The sequence below is a fragment of the Teleopsis dalmanni genome, chromosome 1, assembly GCF_002237135.1.
Source record: "Teleopsis dalmanni isolate 2A chromosome 1, ASM223713v2, whole genome shotgun sequence".
Taxonomy (NCBI): domain Eukaryota; kingdom Metazoa; phylum Arthropoda; class Insecta; order Diptera; family Diopsidae; genus Teleopsis; species Teleopsis dalmanni.
The window spans coordinates 120,574,855-120,597,502 of NC_051846.1; the positions used below are offsets into that span (position 1 = coordinate 120,574,855).

At 30.3% G+C, this 22,648-nt stretch overlaps 1 protein-coding gene across 7 annotated transcripts in view; it reads left to right on the forward strand.

Annotated features, from left to right (window-relative positions):
• Positions 1-22,648, forward strand: part of LOC119668156 (sex-lethal homolog) — a 109,530-nt gene that overhangs the window by 81,951 nt on the left and 4,931 nt on the right. For 4 of the 7 annotated variants that reach the window (XM_038077578.1, XM_038077581.1, XM_038077579.1 and 1 more), the window contains exon 2: positions 21,740-21,785. In XM_038077578.1, the coding sequence (XP_037933506.1) occupies positions 21,750-21,785 (36 nt within the window). In that variant the 5' untranslated portion in view covers positions 21,740-21,749. Of the gene's footprint in view, positions 1-7,961; positions 8,154-21,739; positions 21,786-22,648 lie in introns of those variants that run through there. The other 3 variants (XM_038077580.1, XM_038077577.1, XM_038077576.1) reach the window with 3 other exon arrangements.

Consider the following 22,648-nt stretch of genomic DNA (forward strand, 5'->3'; position numbering starts at 1 on the left):
CAGTGTTGGCTTAAACTGTAAACACATGTAACCAAATATCATAACAAAAGAAATATAAAATAATATTTACTAAATATAAACATAAACAGTCACTTCTGAAACCATGTCGAAAATTATTTATTAAAAATATATTTTTAAATACGAATACACTTCAAAACAATGTTAGAACTTAGTTCAAAAACAAAACTTTAAAGAATTTATAATTCAAATATAGTTCAAAACAAAAAAACTAAAAAATTTATAATACAGAATATAGTTCTAAACAAAAAAACTTTAGGGACCTTATCAACTAAAAAAATACATACTGTAAAATTTAAAAATCCTTAGGGAACTTCAAACTGCGTAACGTCTTACAAATGTAGCGGGGCCCTACTGCTCTTTTCACTTTGCACTTTGCAAAACTTATGAGTGACTTTTTTGTGCAAAGTAAAAGTGAAAAACGTTGCACCAAAAACTTAAGATAGTTTAGTTTGCACTTTGCAAATAAAGATTTTATTGCAGAGTTTTTGCATAAAATGCAAAGCAAAGCGTTGCACCAAAAAATTAGATCACTTTCATTTTGTATTGGTTTTTGAAAGCATTTCGTTTCTGCTTGTATATTTTTTTTTTGTTTGTTTGATATTTTGATGCTATGAGTACATGATTTATGCATAGTATGAAAGAGTATATACACATAGAGTGTGCATGTCGAACAAAATATCAGTCACAAAAATTTTGTTCTACTGGTTTTTAAAAAACCCAGGAATTACTCAATATTTGAGTCCTTTTACTAAATGTGTGCAAAGAGACTGAATTTTCATTGATATGTGCACATTATCACACTTAACCGCTCTTTTGACTATAAATATGCTCTTTTGGATATAAAAACATATATATGCAAATGTATTTTATATTATGTTCGTTTTCTTTAATTTGTATGTATATTTAAATATGTTTATATTTCGTTTATAAAACTATTTTGTATGTTTTGTTCCTTATTATTTTACTAATATTTGCAATATTATAATTTAATTTAATTCTAAGAATGTAAAATATGTACTTATATAATATTCGCTAATTTGACACTTGCTTAACTTAATTAATTCTAAGAATATAATTATCTATTTTACAATGTTTGGTTATTTAATAATACAAATTATTTTAATAATATTCTTATTCTTAACATTCAAAAAAAATATAAATTCACTATATTTTATGACTAAATTCTGGCTAAGTTCTTTTACATTATTATTAATAAGACTTGTCTTAATTGATCTTATATTAAGTGCTAACTTGAATTGTAGAGCTAACATATTTCTTATACATTTTAGAAATGTTTGTTGATTTTAGACTTCTTTAAGGCCCACAAGCAATGCTTACGAAGTAAAAGCAGAATTAAAAAATCAAGAAGCTGGATTAGATGTTCATTACAGGGCCCGTTAAACCACTGAGGGGTTATTTATTGCACATTTCTATTATTAAACTTTTAATGCCAATTGCATCTGGTTTATTTTTGAATACATTTTTAAAAACCTCGACATGTTTACAAGAAACATTGAAAAAATTTTGTGATGGCGCAAACAGGTTACCGAAATTTGAAAGAGAATTATAATTTTTATAGTAGATGAAAAGCTCACTTGGAGCAGTTAAAATTTCATCCCTTTTTTTATATTGCAAGCTTCACAATTTAGTTTTGAAAGTATTTTTTTAGCTACGTACCCTATTGTGTATCTTAAAGACAATAAATCAATATTATGTTCTTGGAATCGGAAAATGCATTTAATATAATGAAATTTTCGATGTCATTGCACTCTAGATCAGAGTAGGCTTCTACTACACAGTTACTAGACACCCTATAGTTATTTTTATCGAGTTCTATCAATGAAGAAGAAAGCACATCATCAAGGCACTTGTTATCATTATCGTCACTTATTTCACAATTGGCTACATAACTTAACGGAATAATTTTACAAGTCATAACTTTCGCTAAAATATTATTTAATTCATTTGCTGTGAGGCTTGAGTTATTGCCACCTTTTTGACGAAGAATTGCAAAAATATTTTCAAGCCTATCTTGATTTAAACGCTTTGTCATTAAAAAATAAATTTCAGTTGAGGACTTTAAAATCTCATCTGCTAATAACAAAGCAGCTTGTAAACTGAGTTGCAGTCTTTCTAAAAAAACACTCTCTTTAATGTATCTGCTAAAGACACGTGTTTAATATAATTTAGGAAGTATTTAATAAAATTGAAACTTTCATTTTCCAATTGGATTGCTGACCTAAAAGAATTGTCAGCATATAAAGAACAGCTATTCATACAATCAAATATTCGATCAATTTTTTGTATGAAATGTTCAGTTGCCAATGCAACTTCTATAGTGCTTTTTTTAAAACCAGATGTATCTACAACGGTTTTAATAGCAGCTACAACAGTTTTGCTAAATACTTGTGTTGCAAATTTTACTCTCATTTTTTCAAAAGAGTTAGGGAATATATGTTGTCTCGTTAATTTTGGGCACATCTTGGTAGTTGAATATTCTTCATGTTCCCACAATTTACGCACAACAGCAAACTTGCAGGACCATCAGGAGTATTAAAGTCACACTTACTAAAACTATTTCGCAAGGATTTTATCAAGTGAGGGAAATCAAAGAAGCAATAAACTTTTAAATTGTTATGAAGAAAGTATGGATTGTGGATTCCAGCACCAAAGATGGAATAACATTTTCTGTTTGAAGACCCTTGATCACATATTAGTGCACGAATTTTGATACACATTTCATTTAAAATATTTAAATTTTCAAATATAATGTTTGAAAGACATTCACCTGATAATCAATTGCTGGAATAAAAATAATTAAAAATAAATGACCAGTTTGTGGTCAGACCTTTAACCATAAACACACAAACATGTTTTGCTATAGTTGGAGATCTGAAAAATCCATTGTCCTCAACTCCATCAGTTATGTCTAGCTTCTCATTATATTTTAATCCTGGTCTGATAACCATTTCATCGAAAACCATTACAGCATTTTCTTTATCGATTTCTTTTAAATTTTGACATTTATTTTGCACGAAATGAAAAACACTATATTTGAAGCCAGGTTGAAGTGATTTAAAAGGCGCCCACCGATTAATAGTACAACGGTGTAGTAAGTTTAAATTTAATCTGTTTCTTAAAAATAAGTATGCCGATGCGGAAACATAATATATATTTTGCACTAAAGTGTTGACTTTTTCAGAATATTTTTTTGGTCTGGATGACAGAAGTAAATTACAAAATGTGTTGGTATTACTTGAAACTAATTTTGTGTCTGTATCAGTTTTAATGTTACACGAAAACTTTTTTAATTGCTTTCGGTATTTATTGACTTGCACTCTTTGAAACCTATTTTTTTTAGTAAGCAATTCAATTTTTTTTGAAATAGTAAAAAACTGTTTTTTATAAAATTCCACTGATTTCAAGTTTTTCTCACAATTTCTGCAACATGTTTCAATGTTTGTTTCCGGTTTTTCACTTTAATTAACAGGCTCGTCAAAAGAATCGTTGTTGGAAACTATTTCAGGTAAATATATGGGAACAGCACTACGTTTCAAAAATTTTTTACATATATCACTGGAGTGAAAATGTTTGCTGCATATGAATAATATATTATTATAATTGTCTAAGTCAATATTACAATTTTCTCTCCACATTTGTCCCATTGGAGTATCAACTGACGGAAATTTAAATAATCTTAAACCTTCATTTTGACGATTATTGTCGCCGCAACTTTGTATACAGCATTCCTTATAATGCTTATAATACTTCGCACTCATGTTTAAAGCGATATTTGTTATACAAAATTTACTATATTTAATTTATAAAAAACAGTATGACAATTTTATACACACAATTGGCCAATTTACACTATCCTGAACGTGAGATGAACTTGACGCTCTTATGAGCGTGAAATTTGTATAAAATGCTTGTGTGTAGTAGTGCAGAGAACAGAAATTAAGAATATCCCAGTAGAAAAAGTGGTCTTCGAAGACATTGTCTTCAAGACGGTCTTTAATACCGCGTCCGCATGTTCAAGCAAATTTGCAAAACAATTGCTCAAAACATGAATACTCTTTCTTTGCTTTCTCTCACATTTTTAGTGTTCATAGCAACGTATTTGAATTTTGCCTCAGATGACGCTATGTTTTATAAATGAAGTGACGCAATAATTTTGAAGTGAAGTGTGAATATTAAAAAAATCAAAATAAATAAAGAAACAAAATCATTAAACTACGAAATATTAAAAAAAGAAATTAAATCAAAACAAATTAAATAGTGACTTAGTTCCTGGAAAATATATTGATATTAATATTGAAGACAATAATTCCAGTGAAATTTGTTTAAGAAACGAAACAAAGGATGTTGAAAATAAAAAAACACAGGATTAACAGGCGTTGTAGTAATGATATTTTAGAACTCTTAAGATCAGAAGGTTTAATTGTACCAAAATCCTCTTCAACGCTTTTGAAAGCATATAAAACTTCAACAATTGATGATAGCGAAATGCTATAAATTCTTTTATATTAGTTTTAGTTAATTTTAGATATGCTAAGTTATATTAAGTTAATTATTTAAATTAATTTTCATTATGTTTACTAGTTTTTACTAGTTTATTATTAATATCTTAATAAAATTTATAATAATTTATAATAAAATTTATAATTTATTTTTAAAACTTTTAATTTTGAATGTAATTTAAGAAATTATTATATAAAATAAATAAAAGTACAAAATACAACAATTTCTTTCTACTTATTTAAAGAGAAAATTGAAATTCATTTAAAATTTAAAGAGCGCAATAAAAGAGTAGAAATAAAAAAAGGTTGAAAAAATTATATGAGCACTGCACTAAGAGCGCACAACTTTCTGTCGAATGCGTCCGTTATGCAAGACATGGTCTTCGAGACGGTCGTCGAGACATGTACACAAAAATTTATTGAAGACATTTGGCTAATTTGTATGAAAGTGTCTTCGAAGACCGTCATACATTTGGATCGATCGGTCTTCATGTATGTATCCATGTCTTGAAGACGTCTTCGATGACGGATCGATCCGTTTTCTACTGGGCGTCTTCGATGACGGATCGATTCGTTTTCTACTGGGCATAAAAATAACATTGCATATGTATGCGTGTCAAGCTGAAGAAACGCAGCAAATTTCATTGCGTGAACTCACATCAAACTCTCTTCCAAGTTCATGTTCATGATAGTGTAAATAGGCAATAACTCACAATTTATAAATTTGAATAAGGCTTCACAAGTTTATTAAATTAAAACACTTTTAATATTTAAATTGCTATTGCCGACGTTTTTTGACTTTCTTAGCGTATGTATCCCAGTAGAAAAAGTGGTCTTCGAAGACATTGTCTTCAAGACGGTCTTTGATACCGCGTCCGCATTTTCAAGCAAATTTGCAAAACAATTGCTCAAAACATGAATGTAAATACTCTTTCTTTGCTTTCTCTCTCATTTTTAGTGTTCATAGCAACGTATTTGAATTTTGCCTCAGATGACGCTATGTTTTATAAATGAAGTGACGCAATAATTTTGAAGTGTAGTGAATAAACATTTGTAAAATAAATATTAAAAAAAACAAAATAAATAAAGAAACAAAATCATTAAACTATGAAATATTAAAAAAAAAAGAAATTAAATCAAAACAAATTAAATAGTGACTTAGTTCCTGGAAAATATATTGATATTAATATTGAAGACAATAATTCCAGTGAAATTTGTTTAAGAAACGAAACAAAGGATGTTGAAAATAAAAAAACACAGGATTAACAGGCGTTGTAGTAATGATATTTTAGAACTCTTAAGATCAGAAGGTTTAATTGTACCAAAATCCTCTTCAACGCTTTTGAAAGCATATAAAACTTCAACAATTGATGATAGCGAAATGCTATAAATTCTTTTATATTAGTTTTAGTTAATTTTAGATATGCTAAGTTATATTAAGTTAATTATTTAAATTAATTTTCATTATGTTTACTAGTTTTTACTAGTTTATTATTAATATCTTAATAAAATTTATAATAATTTATAATAAAATTTATAATTTATTTTTAAAACTTTTAATTTTGAATGTAATTTAAGAAATTATTATATAAAATAAATAAAAGTACAAAATACAACAATTTCTTTCTACTTATTTAAAGAGAAAATTGAAATTCATTTAAAATTTAAAGAGCGCAATAAAAGAGTAGAAATAAAAAAAGGGTGAAAAAATTATATGAGTACTGCACTAAGAGCGCACAACTTTCTGTCGAATGCGTCCGTTATGCAAGACATGGTCTTCGAGACGGTCTTCGAGACATGTACGCAAAAATTCATTGAAGACATTTGGCTAATTTGTATGAAAGTGTCTTCGAAGACCGTCATACATTTGGATCGATCGGTCTTCATGTATGTATCCATGTCTTGAAGACGTCTTCGATGACGGATCGATCCGTTTTCTACTGGGATAAGATATTATTAACTGAATTTATAAATCATAAGTCACCATATATATATGGCGCAATTTTTTACCTATATATGTTGTTTTTTAAAAACCTTTACAATAAATAATAAGCAATAAAATAAGTTAATAATAAAAAACAATAAACTATTAAAATTAAAAACAAAACCGCAATAAAAGAAGGATTAACGGGGTGGTCCATAGCGCAATAAGAATAGGTAGTTTGCACTTATATTATCATAGTCGTCATCGTAACCAATATTTATAATATAATAACTGTCCTTATATTATTACTTATTGAATTTTTTGTTAAACTTTATGAAGTTTACTGAAGCTCATATTTTGCATAATTATTCAGTAATTTCTGAGATCTGAAATATATACAAAATATAGACTGGGAACAGCAAATTTTTGTGAACCTTTAACATTTGGCTATTAGTGGAAAAAATTTTATGGAAAACTTGTATACATTTTTTGGGTATCGCAGATTGTAGTGAAAAAAGTCGTAAAAACACGGGGGATTTTTGCAAATTTTCACTTTTAATTTTAACTGTTAATAAAATTTAAACATGTTTTTATTTAAAAATGGTAACAATATCCTAAGCTGTAAAAAATATTAAAAATAATAATTTTTCAATTAGTAGATATAAAATCATAAGGGTTCAAATTTCGCCAAAATTGTACGAAATCTCAACTTCGCCAAAATTTCATAAAATTGCGAATAACATACAATAATTTACAAAATATACTGTGCTGTTTACTTCTATACAAATGTGTTTCAGTTAAACTTGAAAATAAAATTTTCGGTTTTACAGAAAATTCTATAATGAAGAAAAAAAATGGATTGTAAACAAAAAATAAGTTTTTTGGTATTTTTGCAGACATTTCTTGCTTTGATATTTTCATTAGTTGCTGTTTTTGATTTCTCAATTGTTAAATGCACCTTTCTACATAAAAATACCAACAACTGTAGCTCAGAGCGCAGAAAAGCAATACAAATTTCTTTAAAACTTATTAAGTATGAAATGCTTAAACACTCCAAACTCTCCCGCATGTTAAAGCTGAAAAATTAAAAATTGAATCACAACGAGTCCATGTGACACAAAAATAACTCAAATACTATTTCCCCGATTTCTGCGACCGATTTTTGTGAAATTGCCATCACTTCATTTTTAAGATTTTTTAAGTAATGTACACTCTATGTATATATACTCTTTGGTTTTACTTTTTATGTATTATATATATATATATATATATATATACCTAAAGTACCCAAAGTTTAATCTTAGTATTTATATACATATATTATATTTTTTTTTAATTAGTTGTTAATTAGAACTTCAATCTGCAGTATTATGCATAAATGTATAACTAACGCCTCAAAACAAAAAGTTATTAAAAACATTGGTAATATGTACTTAACACCTAAAGAACAGTGCCGTTCTTAAATTTTTATTTGAGCAATAATTAACTTTCTTGCTTTCTAATCATATGCAGTTTGAATTATAAAATAAAATCAAATATTGTTTAAAAAGTGATGTGCTTAGTTCTATAAGTGTATTATAAAAGCGTGTTAATACAAAAAAATTATACAAAATAACCAGGAAAGAAACACATAAAAACTTGTCTTCTTAATTACAGAGAATTATTAACAATAGTGGTAACATGTATCGGTAAATATTTGTCATTTTTATTATACGTTTGTTTTGCTGAAAATATGAAATATATATAGATTAATATTTTTAAGATTGTATTTTATTAACATATAATAACTTTTTATAATATCTTACTTGAATATGAATTTTGTGCTAATGACTTTTTAAACATAAAATCATGAATCATAAACTGTGGAGTTTAAAAGTTAGACACAGTCTTGTTTTTTATAAGGATTATAAAAATTTTATATAACAATCAAATTCAGTCAGAGTTGTATATAATTTTACCTTTATTGGGTATAATTGTTTATTATTATTTATAAAAACGATTATTATAGGAATTCTTTGTTATAGGGATACTGCGAAACAATACTAAAGGTTGACATTAAACAATCAAATTAGTCCACCAAAATTAGTAATCCGAGACTACATTAGATAAAATTGCAAACCTTGTCAAAATAATTCATTTTATTTATTTTATTATATAAATTTATTTTAATATTAAATCAATTAAATCAATAAATAATATTAAATTGAATGTTAAATAATATTAAATCTTAATTTTTTTTAGAAATAACATCACAATAAAACATTTAAAAAAACATCTGATTTTTGATATGCGACGTAATTAAAAAAGTTAAAAAAAAATAAATAAAATAAAACAAAAATTACACACATATAATTTTCTGCGTTAAATATTAAACACACAAAATACTACAAACATCAAGAAATTCTATCAAAAAATTATCCCTAAAACAAGTTAGGGAGACGGTTGATGTAGTTGAATTGCTTCTTAGTATTCTCTATTGGCGTAACGTGATCTATTTGAAAAGTATGTAGCGGTATTTTAAACGTATCAATAGGGTTCAAGAGTCATTCCTTTTTACCAAATTTTTTTTCCGTTAGAATGCATTTTAGACAGCTTTGTACCACAATCTTCACTTTTGAACTAAAGTTTTTAATATAAAAACCCTTCTCAATGATGTTTTGAGTTTTTTTTCGCAATAAAATGATGATCTACGATTTTAATTATTTTTATTTTTTTAACTGTTCGAATCCATTCGTCTAGTTAATGCGTCTCTTTGATTCTATGTTGCAAAGCACTCTCTATTATTAAGGAAGCCACAGATTTTAAGAGCTGTGCGGTGTTCAGTCATATAATCGAATTGTTGTACATACATAGCCAATTCCGCTACCATTCCGCTACTCGAAACTTCATCTTTCCTCATAGTAATCGCAAAGGCAATGCAATTCGCTAGTACTTTAAATTCATACGAGTGATAATTTTGTTCTGCTGGTCCAGTTTTCCTCCTCATGTACTGGTCTGGATGTATGCTTTCGGTGTTATAAACTTTTGAAATATGTTAGTTAATGTCGCTTTTAATTGTTCAAATGCTGTTATTGCTTCGTCAATAATTTTAAATTTTGCAATTTTTGATCATCACTTCGGTCAGTGGCTTCGCATTTAAGGTATACTGCGGAACTAATCATCTGAAATATGACGTCAACCCCAGATAACGCTGCAGTTCTATCTTATCCCGTGACATTGGAAAATCATCTATGGCGTTCACCTTGTTGGCCATTTGATTTGAAGACTATATGTTTTTGCCAGATCCAACACTTTTCTAAATTTTCGAATTCATTCTAACTAGTTCTTTGTTTGTGTTATTATATCATGTATATAAATCACCACTGTTCTATTTTTAATTATTTCGCGAAAAGCTGCAGCGGTAGGTATATATTTATACGGTAGGTACCTTCTGATCAAAAAAGAACGAGAGGTTTATTTTTGAATTCCCCCGCTTATCCAATCGGTAAATTTTTTTTATTTTCACGCTGGTAACGAAAATTTTTGCCAGCGTGAAAATAAAAAAATTTGCCGATTGGATAAGCACGGGAATTCAAAAATTAAAGTTCTTTTTTGATCACAAGGTATATATCTAGAAACTACAATTAGCAGATTTGAAATATTAAACGGCATAAATTTGAATAATGATAATGAACCAAATTAATTTAACTTGAAAATTTGAAGTTTTTTCGTATGTTTTCATTTTTACTTCATTGAATCTAACAAAAATAAACAAAATAGAGCGTTTAACTTTGATGCAACTTTCGTCTGCCACCCTGTATTTGTTTGTAACTTATAGAGTTTGTTGGTGTGTGTTTTATGTTGCTGTTGTCGTTCTTGTTGTGATGATTGTTCATGTTTTGATTCACTTTCACCTTTTGGTGGAGTGCGATTGGCCGCCATTTCGTTTAATTAAGACGATTACAGAAATAGTGTATGATATTGGAATTTTCTATTTGAATTATGCTATTGGAATTAATAACTATTTGTTATTCGATTACTAGTGTAACTATCTGTCTCTCTCAGTTTTGTTTATACAGCCATAGTCAAAAGTATTTACACAACGAATATTTTGGTACATATTGCATAAAAACATGTTTTTATTGTTGTTGTTGTACGTAAGTTGCAAAAAATTTTTTTGTTGTTATTTAGTTTCATCTATGCAGAACCAAACAAAAAAAGAATTAGCAAGATAACTGTTCATTTGATAAAAATATAAGCAACTGCGCTGATGATTATTAGTTGTCAAAAGTATTTACACACATATTTTTCGCGTCAAAAGTATTTACACAAAATATTAATTAGCATTTATTCTAGGATTTCCTTTAAGTAAGTGCAGTTGTTAGCTTTTGTCAAAAATTACACAAATTTAGAGATTTTAGATCTCTAGATCAAAAGTATTTACACAAAATATTAATTAGCATTTATTCTAGGATTTCCTTTAAGTAAGTGCAGTTGTTAGCTTTTGTCAAAAATTACACAAATTTAGAGATTTTAAAATTTCAGAAATTATTCTGGAAAATCGTAAAAACCAAGGATTTATCAGTTAAAATTCGATCTGAGGTTGGTACCTAATATAAGAGTGGGATTTCGGCGACGAACTTAGTAAAGTTGTGCAAAATATTACATAAAATGGTGTAAAATCTAATTAAAAATAAGTACATATGCGAAAATATAAAAAATTTGAAAAGGACTGGGCGGAAATCTCCCATGAATCAAAGGGAATGCAGAAGATTATTAGGAGTAGTAGTAGAAAAGCCTACAATAAGTCCTGTCAAAACAACAGCATTATCGGAAAAGTTGATTTACAAGATTATTAGTGACGTTACACTACATCGCAGGTTGAAAAATATTAATTTCAATACCTATGAGATGCACAAAAGAGTCAATATTACTCTAACGATCTTATTAAATATTCTATCATTTGCTTTGAAGTATTATAAGTAACCTGTACAGTTTTGTTACAATGTGTTATGAATAGATGAGTCTGGATTTTAATTCTAGGGTTCATTTGATAACCACTCCATGCATTTACGACAACTTCAATAGAATAAAGCAGTGCAGCCACTCAATAGATTTGAAGGTGGTACGGTTTTGTTTTGGGGATGTCTATCATACAATGCATTTGGAGATTTGGTACCGAAAAATGGTGCCTTAAATCAGTCCGGTTATATTGGTATTTTAAATAACCATGTCTTGACGTCAGAAAATAGACCTTTTCCAATCAATAACTGGGTTCTGCAACATGACAATGCACCATGTCATCAAGGGCGAAGACTTAATCCAATTTTAAAAGAGTTAAATCATGCTGCTTTTTTATAGCCTGAACAGAGCCCTGGTCTTAATGTCATTGAATATGCTTGAGACTTTATAAAACAGCAAAATACTTTTGATAAAAATCCAAAATGTAGTGATAGCATAATTGAAATAACGAATATTTGGTCCAAATTGATTCGCAGCTTGATTGGATTGGTTACGGGCAGTTATTAATGCCAAAGGTGGTGTAATCAAATATTAATTATATTAATTAAATAAAAATAAAAAATTTTTAAAAAATTCATCAATTAAGAAGAAGAAAATAAAATTAAAGTTTTGTGTAAATACTTTTGACGCGAAAAAAATGTGTGTAAATACTTTTGACAATTAATAAGCATCAGCACAGTTGCTTACATTTTTGTCAAATTAACAGTTATCTTCTCAATTCTTTTTTTATTTGGTTCTGCATAAATAAAACTAAATAACAACAAAAAATTTTTTTGCAACTTACGTCCAACAACAACAATAAAAATATTTTTTTATGCAATATGTACAAAAACTTTCGTTGTGTAAATACTTTTGACTATGGCTGTATTTATTTTAGTTCCATAAGTATTATTATTAAGTTACGTTCCACAATGGGGTGAATTTTTATAAAAGCGGCAAATTTTGGTTTTCCATCACAATATACAAATGCACAACTGATTTGTTTACTTATCACTGTTTTAATAAGATTTGCATATACCTATAATGTGATTTAACATTTAACAATTTCGTTGCTTTCGTGGTTCGATGAAGATAAAAACATGTTCAAGAGCCGCTTTTTAAACATTTGGATTTTGATTTATGAATAATTTTAAGCATTAACAAATGCCAGCTGTTTACTTTTAGTACTCGCCCTATTTTCGACAAAATATTACTTGTTTTCGATAAACGCATGTCTTGAATTGACAGAACAGGGCAATCTTCATTCGCTTCCTACTTATCCTTCAAAATTGTATCTACTATTGATATTTGGTATGGCGACTTTTTTGTTTTAATTGACAATACTGACAAATAAAATTGGTTATTATCTACTTAATTTAAAATTACTATTGTGATTCTCTACAGTATAATTGTGTGGCGATATCTTGTATAATTTTCTTAAACCAAGGTAAAGTAAAACAAAATATTGGTGTATCCTTCGAATAATAAAAATTAATAATAAATATTATTGCTGCAAAGGGAATACAGTTTTTGTTTAATAATAAACCATTAATAAACCAATAAAATAACACGATAATTCAAAAGAATACATTTAGTATACGTAAATAAAAAAAAATTATGAAAATTAATTTTTTTAATTATACTTTATTTTATTAAGATGGGATTATGGAATCTTTCTTTAAAAATATTTGTATATTTGAAAGGCCTTAATCCTTATAATATTCAATAAGCACTTTAACTTATTGAATATTGCTTATTGGTTATAGATTAAGCACTTGAAATTTACTCTATATAAAGCAGAATTAGGTTTTCGACAAAAATCAAAGAATAGTTTTTATTGATTGATTACTTTCTTTATTGTTTTAATTTCTTTTATACAATTTTTGTGCAATAATTTTATTAATAATAATTATACCTCAGCAACAAATTAATTGGAACACTGTTAATAATGCATAATGCAAAGTTGCATATTTCACCGCTGCTTCAGTTAAGTTGTTGCCTTAGCTTAACATAAATATTCAAAATAAATTATTTCACAATTGCTAAATTGCTTTAAATATAAATTATATGACACAATTTAACAATGTGAAATAATTTATTTATTACTTAATTTCTACCTTAACATTCTCCCCTCCGTTGAGTGGTATAATAATAACTGAACTACTTATACTTCCACAACGAGCTGTTGCCGTCTTGGGGTAGGTTGTGGATATGCTGTGGACTCAGATTGAGGTGAATCATCTTTTCGTCGGGTTTGTTTACACTTCTTCATAGATTTGTATATTATGTAAGTGCAACACAATGTCAGCAGTAAAATAGTTCCCACGTAACTAATTATATGGTGTGATTGAGAAACTGGTTCGGCCTTAACTGAAAACTTATCCATAGCCTTTAACCTTTGATGTAACATGGATAGTTTTTTCAGTTGTGTCTCAAGATGATCGTCAGCCTTGTTGATGATTGTTTTTATTTCATTTGGTGTAGTTATGGATGCAAGCTGTTCTACATGAACAAATGATGAATGAACTACAGATGGCAATGAGTAATGACCTTGAATTGTAACTAGATTGTTTCTTATTGTACATTCTGGTCGTAAAGTTAGAATGCCTGATCCTTCTATTGTGACTTGATTTAATTGTGTTCCGCAAACAGATGACATCTCAGTTCTATTCACTGTAGCATATATCCATTGATTTGTTTGTTCCATTTTCGTCCAAACCATCTTATAACTGTGTTAATCTGCAGCTTGTTGTGGTTCGATTATTAAATAATTCTATCTCACACGTATGAGTTTCTGAGTATCTGCCTAGTTTTATATGCTTTCTAGAACAAATATACACCGCCTTGTTCGGAATTTGACAATTATCTAGCTCATTTTCTCGCAGGGGAATGTATTGATCTCGAAATATGTTTACTGCTATAAACGAGACATCACTTTTGAGTGTTAAAATGGTGTTGTTTATAACTGTTGGTATAGGTAATATTCTGAATAGTTTCATGTCATAAGAATCTATAAGTGGTACCTTAATAACAAATATGATTTGTTCCTTAGTTACTGCTCCAGATATTTCCATTATTCTGTAGAGTTGAACTAAATCATCTTGATTAACCGGAAATCGTCGAGATGGTGAAATATGACTTCTTATATGCTTAATCTCATTTTTGAGTTGTTGAGGTGATAACAATAGAGGACTTATTTTTCCGTGATGAGAGTCAATTAAAACATTTATAATTTCCGCTTGTATTCTTTGCAAATTAGCACCCATCAGTGTCAATTGTATTGCAATTGATATGAATATCTGCGTAATTTTAATTTGTTTGGTTTCATTGTCAATTCAATTTAGTACTTGGCTAATTTGATCTTGAAGTTGACCAAGTTGACTATTAACAGTTTCTTCATCACGTTTAAGTATATTTAATGTTGAATCTATTATAGAGGCTTGATTCTGCAGCAATCTAGCTAGGTGGTTATCATCTTCCTTTAGCTGATTTATTGTTTGTGACATGTCCTCTGCGTAATTTGAGTCCAGAACCCCAAATAAAACCTTTGCCACATTTCCAACGAGGTTTATGGCTCCTCGTTTATCTCATCTGTTGTTTAATAAAATCTTCTCCCGTAGGATATCATCTCTTGTATGCTCAAACGTACTTACGAGCGTGTGACAAGCCGAACCCTGCTGTAGTTTGATGCACAATTTATCTAGTGCAGAAATTCCATTAACGAAGGTGTTATATTGGGTCTGTACCGGAGCTAATTCATAATAAACAACCATTTTCCATTCACCTGTTACCATCTGAACAGTGCCCATATTTTCGAAGTAGAGACCAATACTTGAATTAAGCTGTGTTGTGGTTACAGGATTGCCCAATATAATTGGCAGAAAGAATAGTGTGAGAATGATTGCGAATAATGTTGTTTGTTGGGGCAACTTTATTTTGAATGATGTTTTCGATTTTCGTCTTTGTCTTCATCTTCTCGAAACAGTGGAGCAAGCCGATGAATAGGCCGTTTACAAATTCCTGCAACTGTCTTCACTTCCACTACTCGTACCATGCCATCATCGCCTCGAAACACTTTCGTAACACGACCTAAGGGCCAGTTGAGTGGAGCTGTATTGTCTTCTTTGATTATGACCATCGTGTTTTCTTTGACATTGTCAACAGGAACCTTCCATTTATGTCGCTGTTGTAGTTCTGTTAAGTACTCAGCGTTCCATCTTTTCCAAAATTCAAGTCTCAAATGAGAAACCAATTTCCACCTGGTAAGTAGGTTGTGATTTGTCCCATGTACATTGGTGTCTATAGGTGCAGTGAGTGGTTCACCAATAAGGAAGTGACCTGGTGTCAATGCGGCAAGATCATTTGGATCTGATGACATTGGTGTTAATGGTCTTGAGTTCAATATTGCTTCAATTTCCACAATGATCGTTTCCAACTCTTCATAGGTTAATGAAGCTGTTGATGTACTTCGAACTAAATGATATTTAGCTGATTTAACAGCTGCCTCCCAAAGACCCCCGAAATGTGGAGTTCGAGGTGGAATGAATTTAAATGTGATTAATTTATCACTGCATGTTTGAACTATTTTATTTTGAACAGAAGTTCTACGTAGCAGTTCGGATAATTCATTTAATTTATTGTTCGCACCAACAAAATTTGTAGCATTGTCACAATGCAGCGTCTTGCAATGTCCTCGTCGAGCTATGAACCTCTTCAGTGCACCAATAAATGCATCAGAAGTTAAGTCGCTCACCACTTCTAAATGGACTGCTTTTGTGGCAAAACAACAAAACACTGCTACATAAACCTTGTGTGGTCTTTTTCCTCTGATTTTGTAGTGAATCCAAAATGGTCCACAAAAATCTACTCCTGCATTGTAGAATGGCCTTGAAGGTTGAACTCTAGCTGGTGGTAGCTGACCCATTATTTGTTGAAATGTTGTTGGTCTGCTTCTTGTGCAGCGGACACAATGTTGAACCGTTGATCTAGCCATTATCTTTCCCTTGATGGGCCAAAATTGAAGTCGGATTTGTGACAATAATGCTTGTGCACCACAATGCATGTTTTTTCTATGAACATCAACGAAAACACTTTTCACAATTGGATCATTATATGGCAATACCATTGGATGTTTGGTATCATAAGCTATAAGTGATGATGAAAGTCGACCTCCGACTCTTAGAATTGCGTTACTATCTAAGAATGGACTTAAACTAGAGAGAGAACTAGTTTTGTGCACTGTTCCATTTGAGTGTAATTGCTGCAATTCTTCCCTGAAATCGCTTTGTTGTATTATACGTATGATTACTTGTAATGATGAGTTCAACTCGTCTGGACTTAATATTAAAGAGGTAGTGTGCCTGTTGTCTTTGCCTTTGGAGTATTTTACAAATCGTAGTGCGTACGCAATGATTCGTTGCAATCTTGCAAACGAGTTTCTATAATTGATCTTATAGATGAAATCTTCAGTAATGCTAGTGATTGCTGAAGTTACGATTGAAGGTTGTGTTGAGCATTGCATTTCAAGTGCCCTCCTTTTGGTTTCAGAATGATCAGTTATAAGATGTTCCTGAGCAATTGGACCTGGCCATGATGATTCGCTTCCATATAAAAACAGTGGTCCAAAAAACCATATGTGACTGGAATGTAATTCCGTAGGTTGAAAACCCCTTGATAGGTGATCTGCTGGATTTAATTTGGACGTTACATGACGCCATTGGCTTGCGTTAGATATTTCATGAATTCGTGCTACTCTATGTGCTACAAATGTTTGAAAAATATTTGAGTTAGAGTTGATCCAGTATAATACAACTTGTGAGTCTGTCCATAAAAAGGATTTGTGGTTATCGTATGCAAGATCTTGTTTAACCTTCGCTAACAGTTGGGCTCCCAGAAGTGCTGCACACAATTCTAATCGTGGAATTGTTTGCCTTTTTAATGGCGCTACTCTTGATTTTGAGCAAAGTAGCCATACAATGATTGTACCTGTTTTTAGAATTGCTCTTACATAAATTGCTGCTCCATATGCCTTTTCAGATGCATCTACAAAACAATGTAATTGAATATCTAATGGAATTTCATGGTTAAAAACATGTCTCGGAATGATCATATTATTAATTTCTTGCAGTCTTGACCGAAACTTAACCCATTCGGCTTCATATTCATGAGGTAATGGATCATCCCAGGTCGTCTTTAATTCCCAAATTCGTTGAACAAATATTTTTGCTGTGACTATGATTGGTGCTACCAATCCTAATGGGTCATAAAATCTTGCTAAGTCTGAAGCTACTGAACGCTTAGTAAAAGTTGTACATGGTGTTATACTTGTTGTTATGCACAAATTATCAAGCTGTGGTGTCCAAATCATTCCCAAAGTCTTAGCTGTTTTGAACGAACAAGTAGAAATATCCCAACAGACTTCTTGATCATGTGGTGAAATGTTTTGTAGTAATTGTGGGTGATTAGCGCACCATTTTCTTGGCTTAAAACCATAAGATTTCAAAATGTTAATTAGTTGTTCTTGAATCACCTTAGCCTCTATCAGACTGTTAGAACCACATAATCCATCATCGACATAGAAGTCTCTTCGTAGGGTCTCTGCTCCAAATGGATAAGTACCAGAACTTTCTCTTGCTAAAGTTTGTAAACATTTGGTAGCTAAGTATGGAGCTGATCGCGTCCCATATGTCACAGTTTTTAGTTTATAAAATCGTAGCGGCTCTTGTGGATTATTTCTCCAAATGATTAATTGTAGCATTTGATCTTCTGGGTGAATAAGTATTTGCCTATACATTTTCTCAATGTCCGTTGTGAAAGCGTATCTTGGAATTCTGAATCGTAATAATATTGAGAATAGATCGCTCTGTACCACAGGATCAGTATGCATAATGTCATTCAATGATCGATCTGATGAAGTTTTACTAGATGCATCAAACACAACACGTAATTTTGTCGTGGTGCTATCTGGTTTTATCACGCAATGATGAGGAATGAAATAATGTGAGGCCATGATGTCATCAGGTTGAATTTCTTCCATGTGACCGAGATCTTTATACTCAGTCATAAACTGCACGTATTGTGCCCTTAATGCTTCATTTTTTGACAGCCGTCGTTCAAGAGAGAAAAATCTGTGTTGTGCAATTTCACTAGAGGATCCTAATGTTGATACACTGTCAATAAGTGGCAATTTCACAATAAATCTGCCTTCTTTAGTACGTTTCAAGTTTTCCACAAAATGAGTTTCACACAATTTTTCTTGATCAGACAGTAGTTTTGAATTTTGTGCTGATTCTTCAAGATCCCAAAATCGGACGAGGAGATTATTTAGCGAATCTTCTTCTTCGCTAAACATACAACAGACAGCGTCACCTTTTGCTGTTTCTGATAGTTTGCCACTTACAACCCATCCAAGAGTAGTATTCTGAAGTATTGGTTTGTCGACTCCCAATTGGATTTGCCCTGACGTCAAGAGATGTGGATAAAATTCAGCTCCTAATAATACGTCTATTTTTTGTGGCTCATTGAAGTTAGGTTTAGCTAATGTAATATTTTTTGGAATGTTCCATGAACTGATATTGACACATTGTGTTGGTTGTGGAGCAATAATATGTGGTAACACAAATGCTTCTAAATTTGTATTGAAATTGCTATTCATTGACTTAAAGACAGTGCTGATTCTTTGACGAGCACCCTTTGTGGTGTTACCAACTCCATTTATACGCATTAATGTTGCTTTTGGAGTTATTCCTAGTCGATGAGCTACCCTCTCGGTCATTAAATTAACTTGAGAACCTGAGTCTAATAATGCTCTACATTGAATTTCTTGGCCGTTATGTGCCAATAATATTATAGTTGCTGTTCCTAAGAATACATATTGCTGTTCATTGTCCTTTCTTGCAATAGTTAATGATGCTTGATGATCAACGCTTAAACCTGTGCTTACATTGCGTTGAGTATTGTTCGACTTTGGTATTGTTGTATGTTTTTCAGTGCCATTAACCCATGAGTTTACATGTAGTAAAGAGTTGTGTTTTTGACTACATTTGATACAATTGCCTGATTTACAGTTGTATGCTATATGACCTGGTCGCAAAGAGTTACGACATAAGTTTTGTTTTTTAACAAATTGTAGTCGTTCAAAAGTATTTGCTTGTAAGAACCCTTTGCATTGGTATATTTGATGTAAATCTTGCTTACAATATATGCATGATTGCCTGGTTGATTTGTTGATTGTTGCGGTATTACATACCTTTACGTTATTATTGGTAGTACTCTTTTGGCCGATTGCTTACAGAGTTTGAAAACGTGTTTCAATGAAACTTAGAAACCCTGTCATTGATTGTAATTCCTTTGGTCTTGCCAATGATTGCTCATACAACGTATGTGTAGTTGCATCCAGCTTCTTTGTTAATAAATGAAGAAGGAGTGGATCCCAATGAACTGTTTGAACATTTAAGTTATTTAATGCCAACAAACATTCATGTATTACATCATGTAGTGACTTCAGAGACATTGCAGTGCCAGAGCATTGAGGTTGTCCGAGCAGCCGTTGTATTAACATGGTTGTTAATATCCTCTTATTCCTGTATCTCTCCTGAAGTATCTTCCATGCTACGTCGTAACTATCATTGGTAGTTGGCAGATGTCTGATGAGCCTCTCTGCTTCTCCTGATAAATTATTTTTTAAAAACCACATCTTTTGTACCTTGGGTAGTGATTGGTTGTCTACCATTTGAGAGAACATATCATAAAATTGTGTCCATTTAAGATAATCTCCGTCAAATCTCGGTATAGACACCTTCGGTAATTGAATTGGATTGTTAGTTACCTCTGTTGTAACTACATGTGGTTGTTTTGTTATTATCAGCTCAGAAATTGAAATCAAAGTTTGTTGTATTAATTCCTCTAATTGTTGATAATCGTCTATATTGTAACCAATTGATAGTGGGTCACTAGCGATTTCCCATATATTAAAATTGAGTTCCTCAATTTCTTGCCACAACTTGTTGATTTTTATTTTGTATATTTCCAACGCAGTAAACGTGTTTGATCCCAAATCTAATTGGACTTTCTCCAATAGTCGTTTTAATGATATTTTCATTCCCATTTGCTTGTTAATGAGACATGAAATTTCTGTTTGTTTAGATACTTGCGACTTCTTGCTGAGATTTGCTTCATCACTGAACTCCTGTAGTTGCTGAGTGAATCGAGCAATGTAGCATTCTGCTAAGTCTTTAGTTTTTAAATAATCCTCATTAGTAAAATATTCATGAGTGGTTTCGACATCTGACAACTCCCTGATACGGTTGTCATTCTCTTCAAATTCAGACCATATATTAATTAAACGCCTTTTACGTTCTTCAAAGTAAGCTTTATTCAATTTCCTTTCTTTTGGATCCTTTTTGAAATTCGAAATCAATTTCTGGATTAATTGACCCAGTTGTTGCTGTTCGAGAATTAACTCCTCAAAAGTTTCCATATTTGTTTCCAGCAAATCAGGTACCTTGGTGCTTGTAATGTGTTCGCAGCTCACACTGTTGTGCTCTTGCTGTTTTATTGAAAGCTCACACTTGTTGTGCTTTTGCCTTTTATCTACTTGAAGCTCACACTGTTGTGCTCTTGCTCCGACGCCTTAATGAAGTAGTACGTGATCGTGATCTTTGGTCACGTCCTTGATTTACGTCCTTGATCTACGTCGATCACGTCGGGGTCACCAAATTTTATGTATATTTAAAATACCTTAATCCTTATAATATTCAATAAGCACTTTAACTTATTGAATATGGCTTATTGGTTATAGATTAAGCACTTGAAACTTACTCTATATAAAGCAGAATTAGGTTTTGACAAGAATCAAAGAATATTTTTTATTAATTGATTACTTTATTTATTGTTTCAATTTCTTTTATACAATTTTTGTGCAATAATTTTATTAATAATAATTATACCTCAGCAACAAATTAATTGGAACACTGTTAATAATGCATAATGCAAAGTTGCATATTTCACCGTTGCTCCAGTTAAGTTGTTGCCTTAGCTTAACATAAATATTCAAAATAAATTATTTCACAATTGCTAAATTGCTTTAAATATAAATTGAATGACACAATTTAACAATGTGAAATAATTTATTTATTATTTAATTTCTACCTTAACAATTTTAATGTTTTATTTTATAAAACTAGTATTAATAGATAAGTTTCAAAAAATTAGAATATAATTTATCACAAATTAAAAAACACATTCTTAGAAATTTAATAAAATATTAACAAGTTTTTACATTTTTTCGTTACAGCGGTGGACGTATGTGGGGAATGTCACATTCATTACCGTCCGGGATGGTTCGTATATTTTTTTAAATTGATTGAATGTTTTTGGACACGACTTTGTTATTTTTTATGCATTCTTTTTCAATTCAACTGACACAAAAAGTTATTACAATGATAAGAATTCTTAACTTTTGGAGCACACGCTTTTTATATAAGAAGTAAACAGTTCACACAAATGATATAAATAAGTATATTTTTGAAACCATAAAAATTTTTACACAAATTACATATGTTAACACATTTACAAGCAACAATAACAATAATAGAAACCGTACTTCCTACAAATATTCATATGTTATTTTTGTCATCCAATTACATATACACAAAAAAGTTGATGTTTGAACTATAATTGCTAGGTGAATAAAAATTAAAAAAACCTTGATATATATTTGGTTCTATAGCTTAGACCTATTAAAAATAAAATATTAAATTAATGAATTTATTTAGTTGATTAAAATAAAGTTCGGATTAATTATATTCTTGTTTTATGTTGCAGATATATATTTCTTTTCATTCCAAAAATATTTTATGTTAGATTAGGAAAACAGTAGTTAGCGATAGAGGAACATTACTACGTTCTCCGATATGATTCAATCTATTTCATTCTGAAATGTGTTAAAAAACGCTTCTACCTATGGTAATTCTATCATCGAATAACGTCGTATGCAAGCAAATAAATCAATACTCGTTTGGGCACAATTTGATTTTGCTTAGAATATGTTATAAAAATAAGTTCGATGTTTGGGTGACTGACGTTTTTTTTAACGTTTTAGTAATTTTTTTTATGGTGCAAATTTTAGCTGTTGTTTGCATTTATAATAACCAAGGTGTGCATTCCGAAAACTTCTGAGTGTAAAGAGTATTTTTTGGTATAC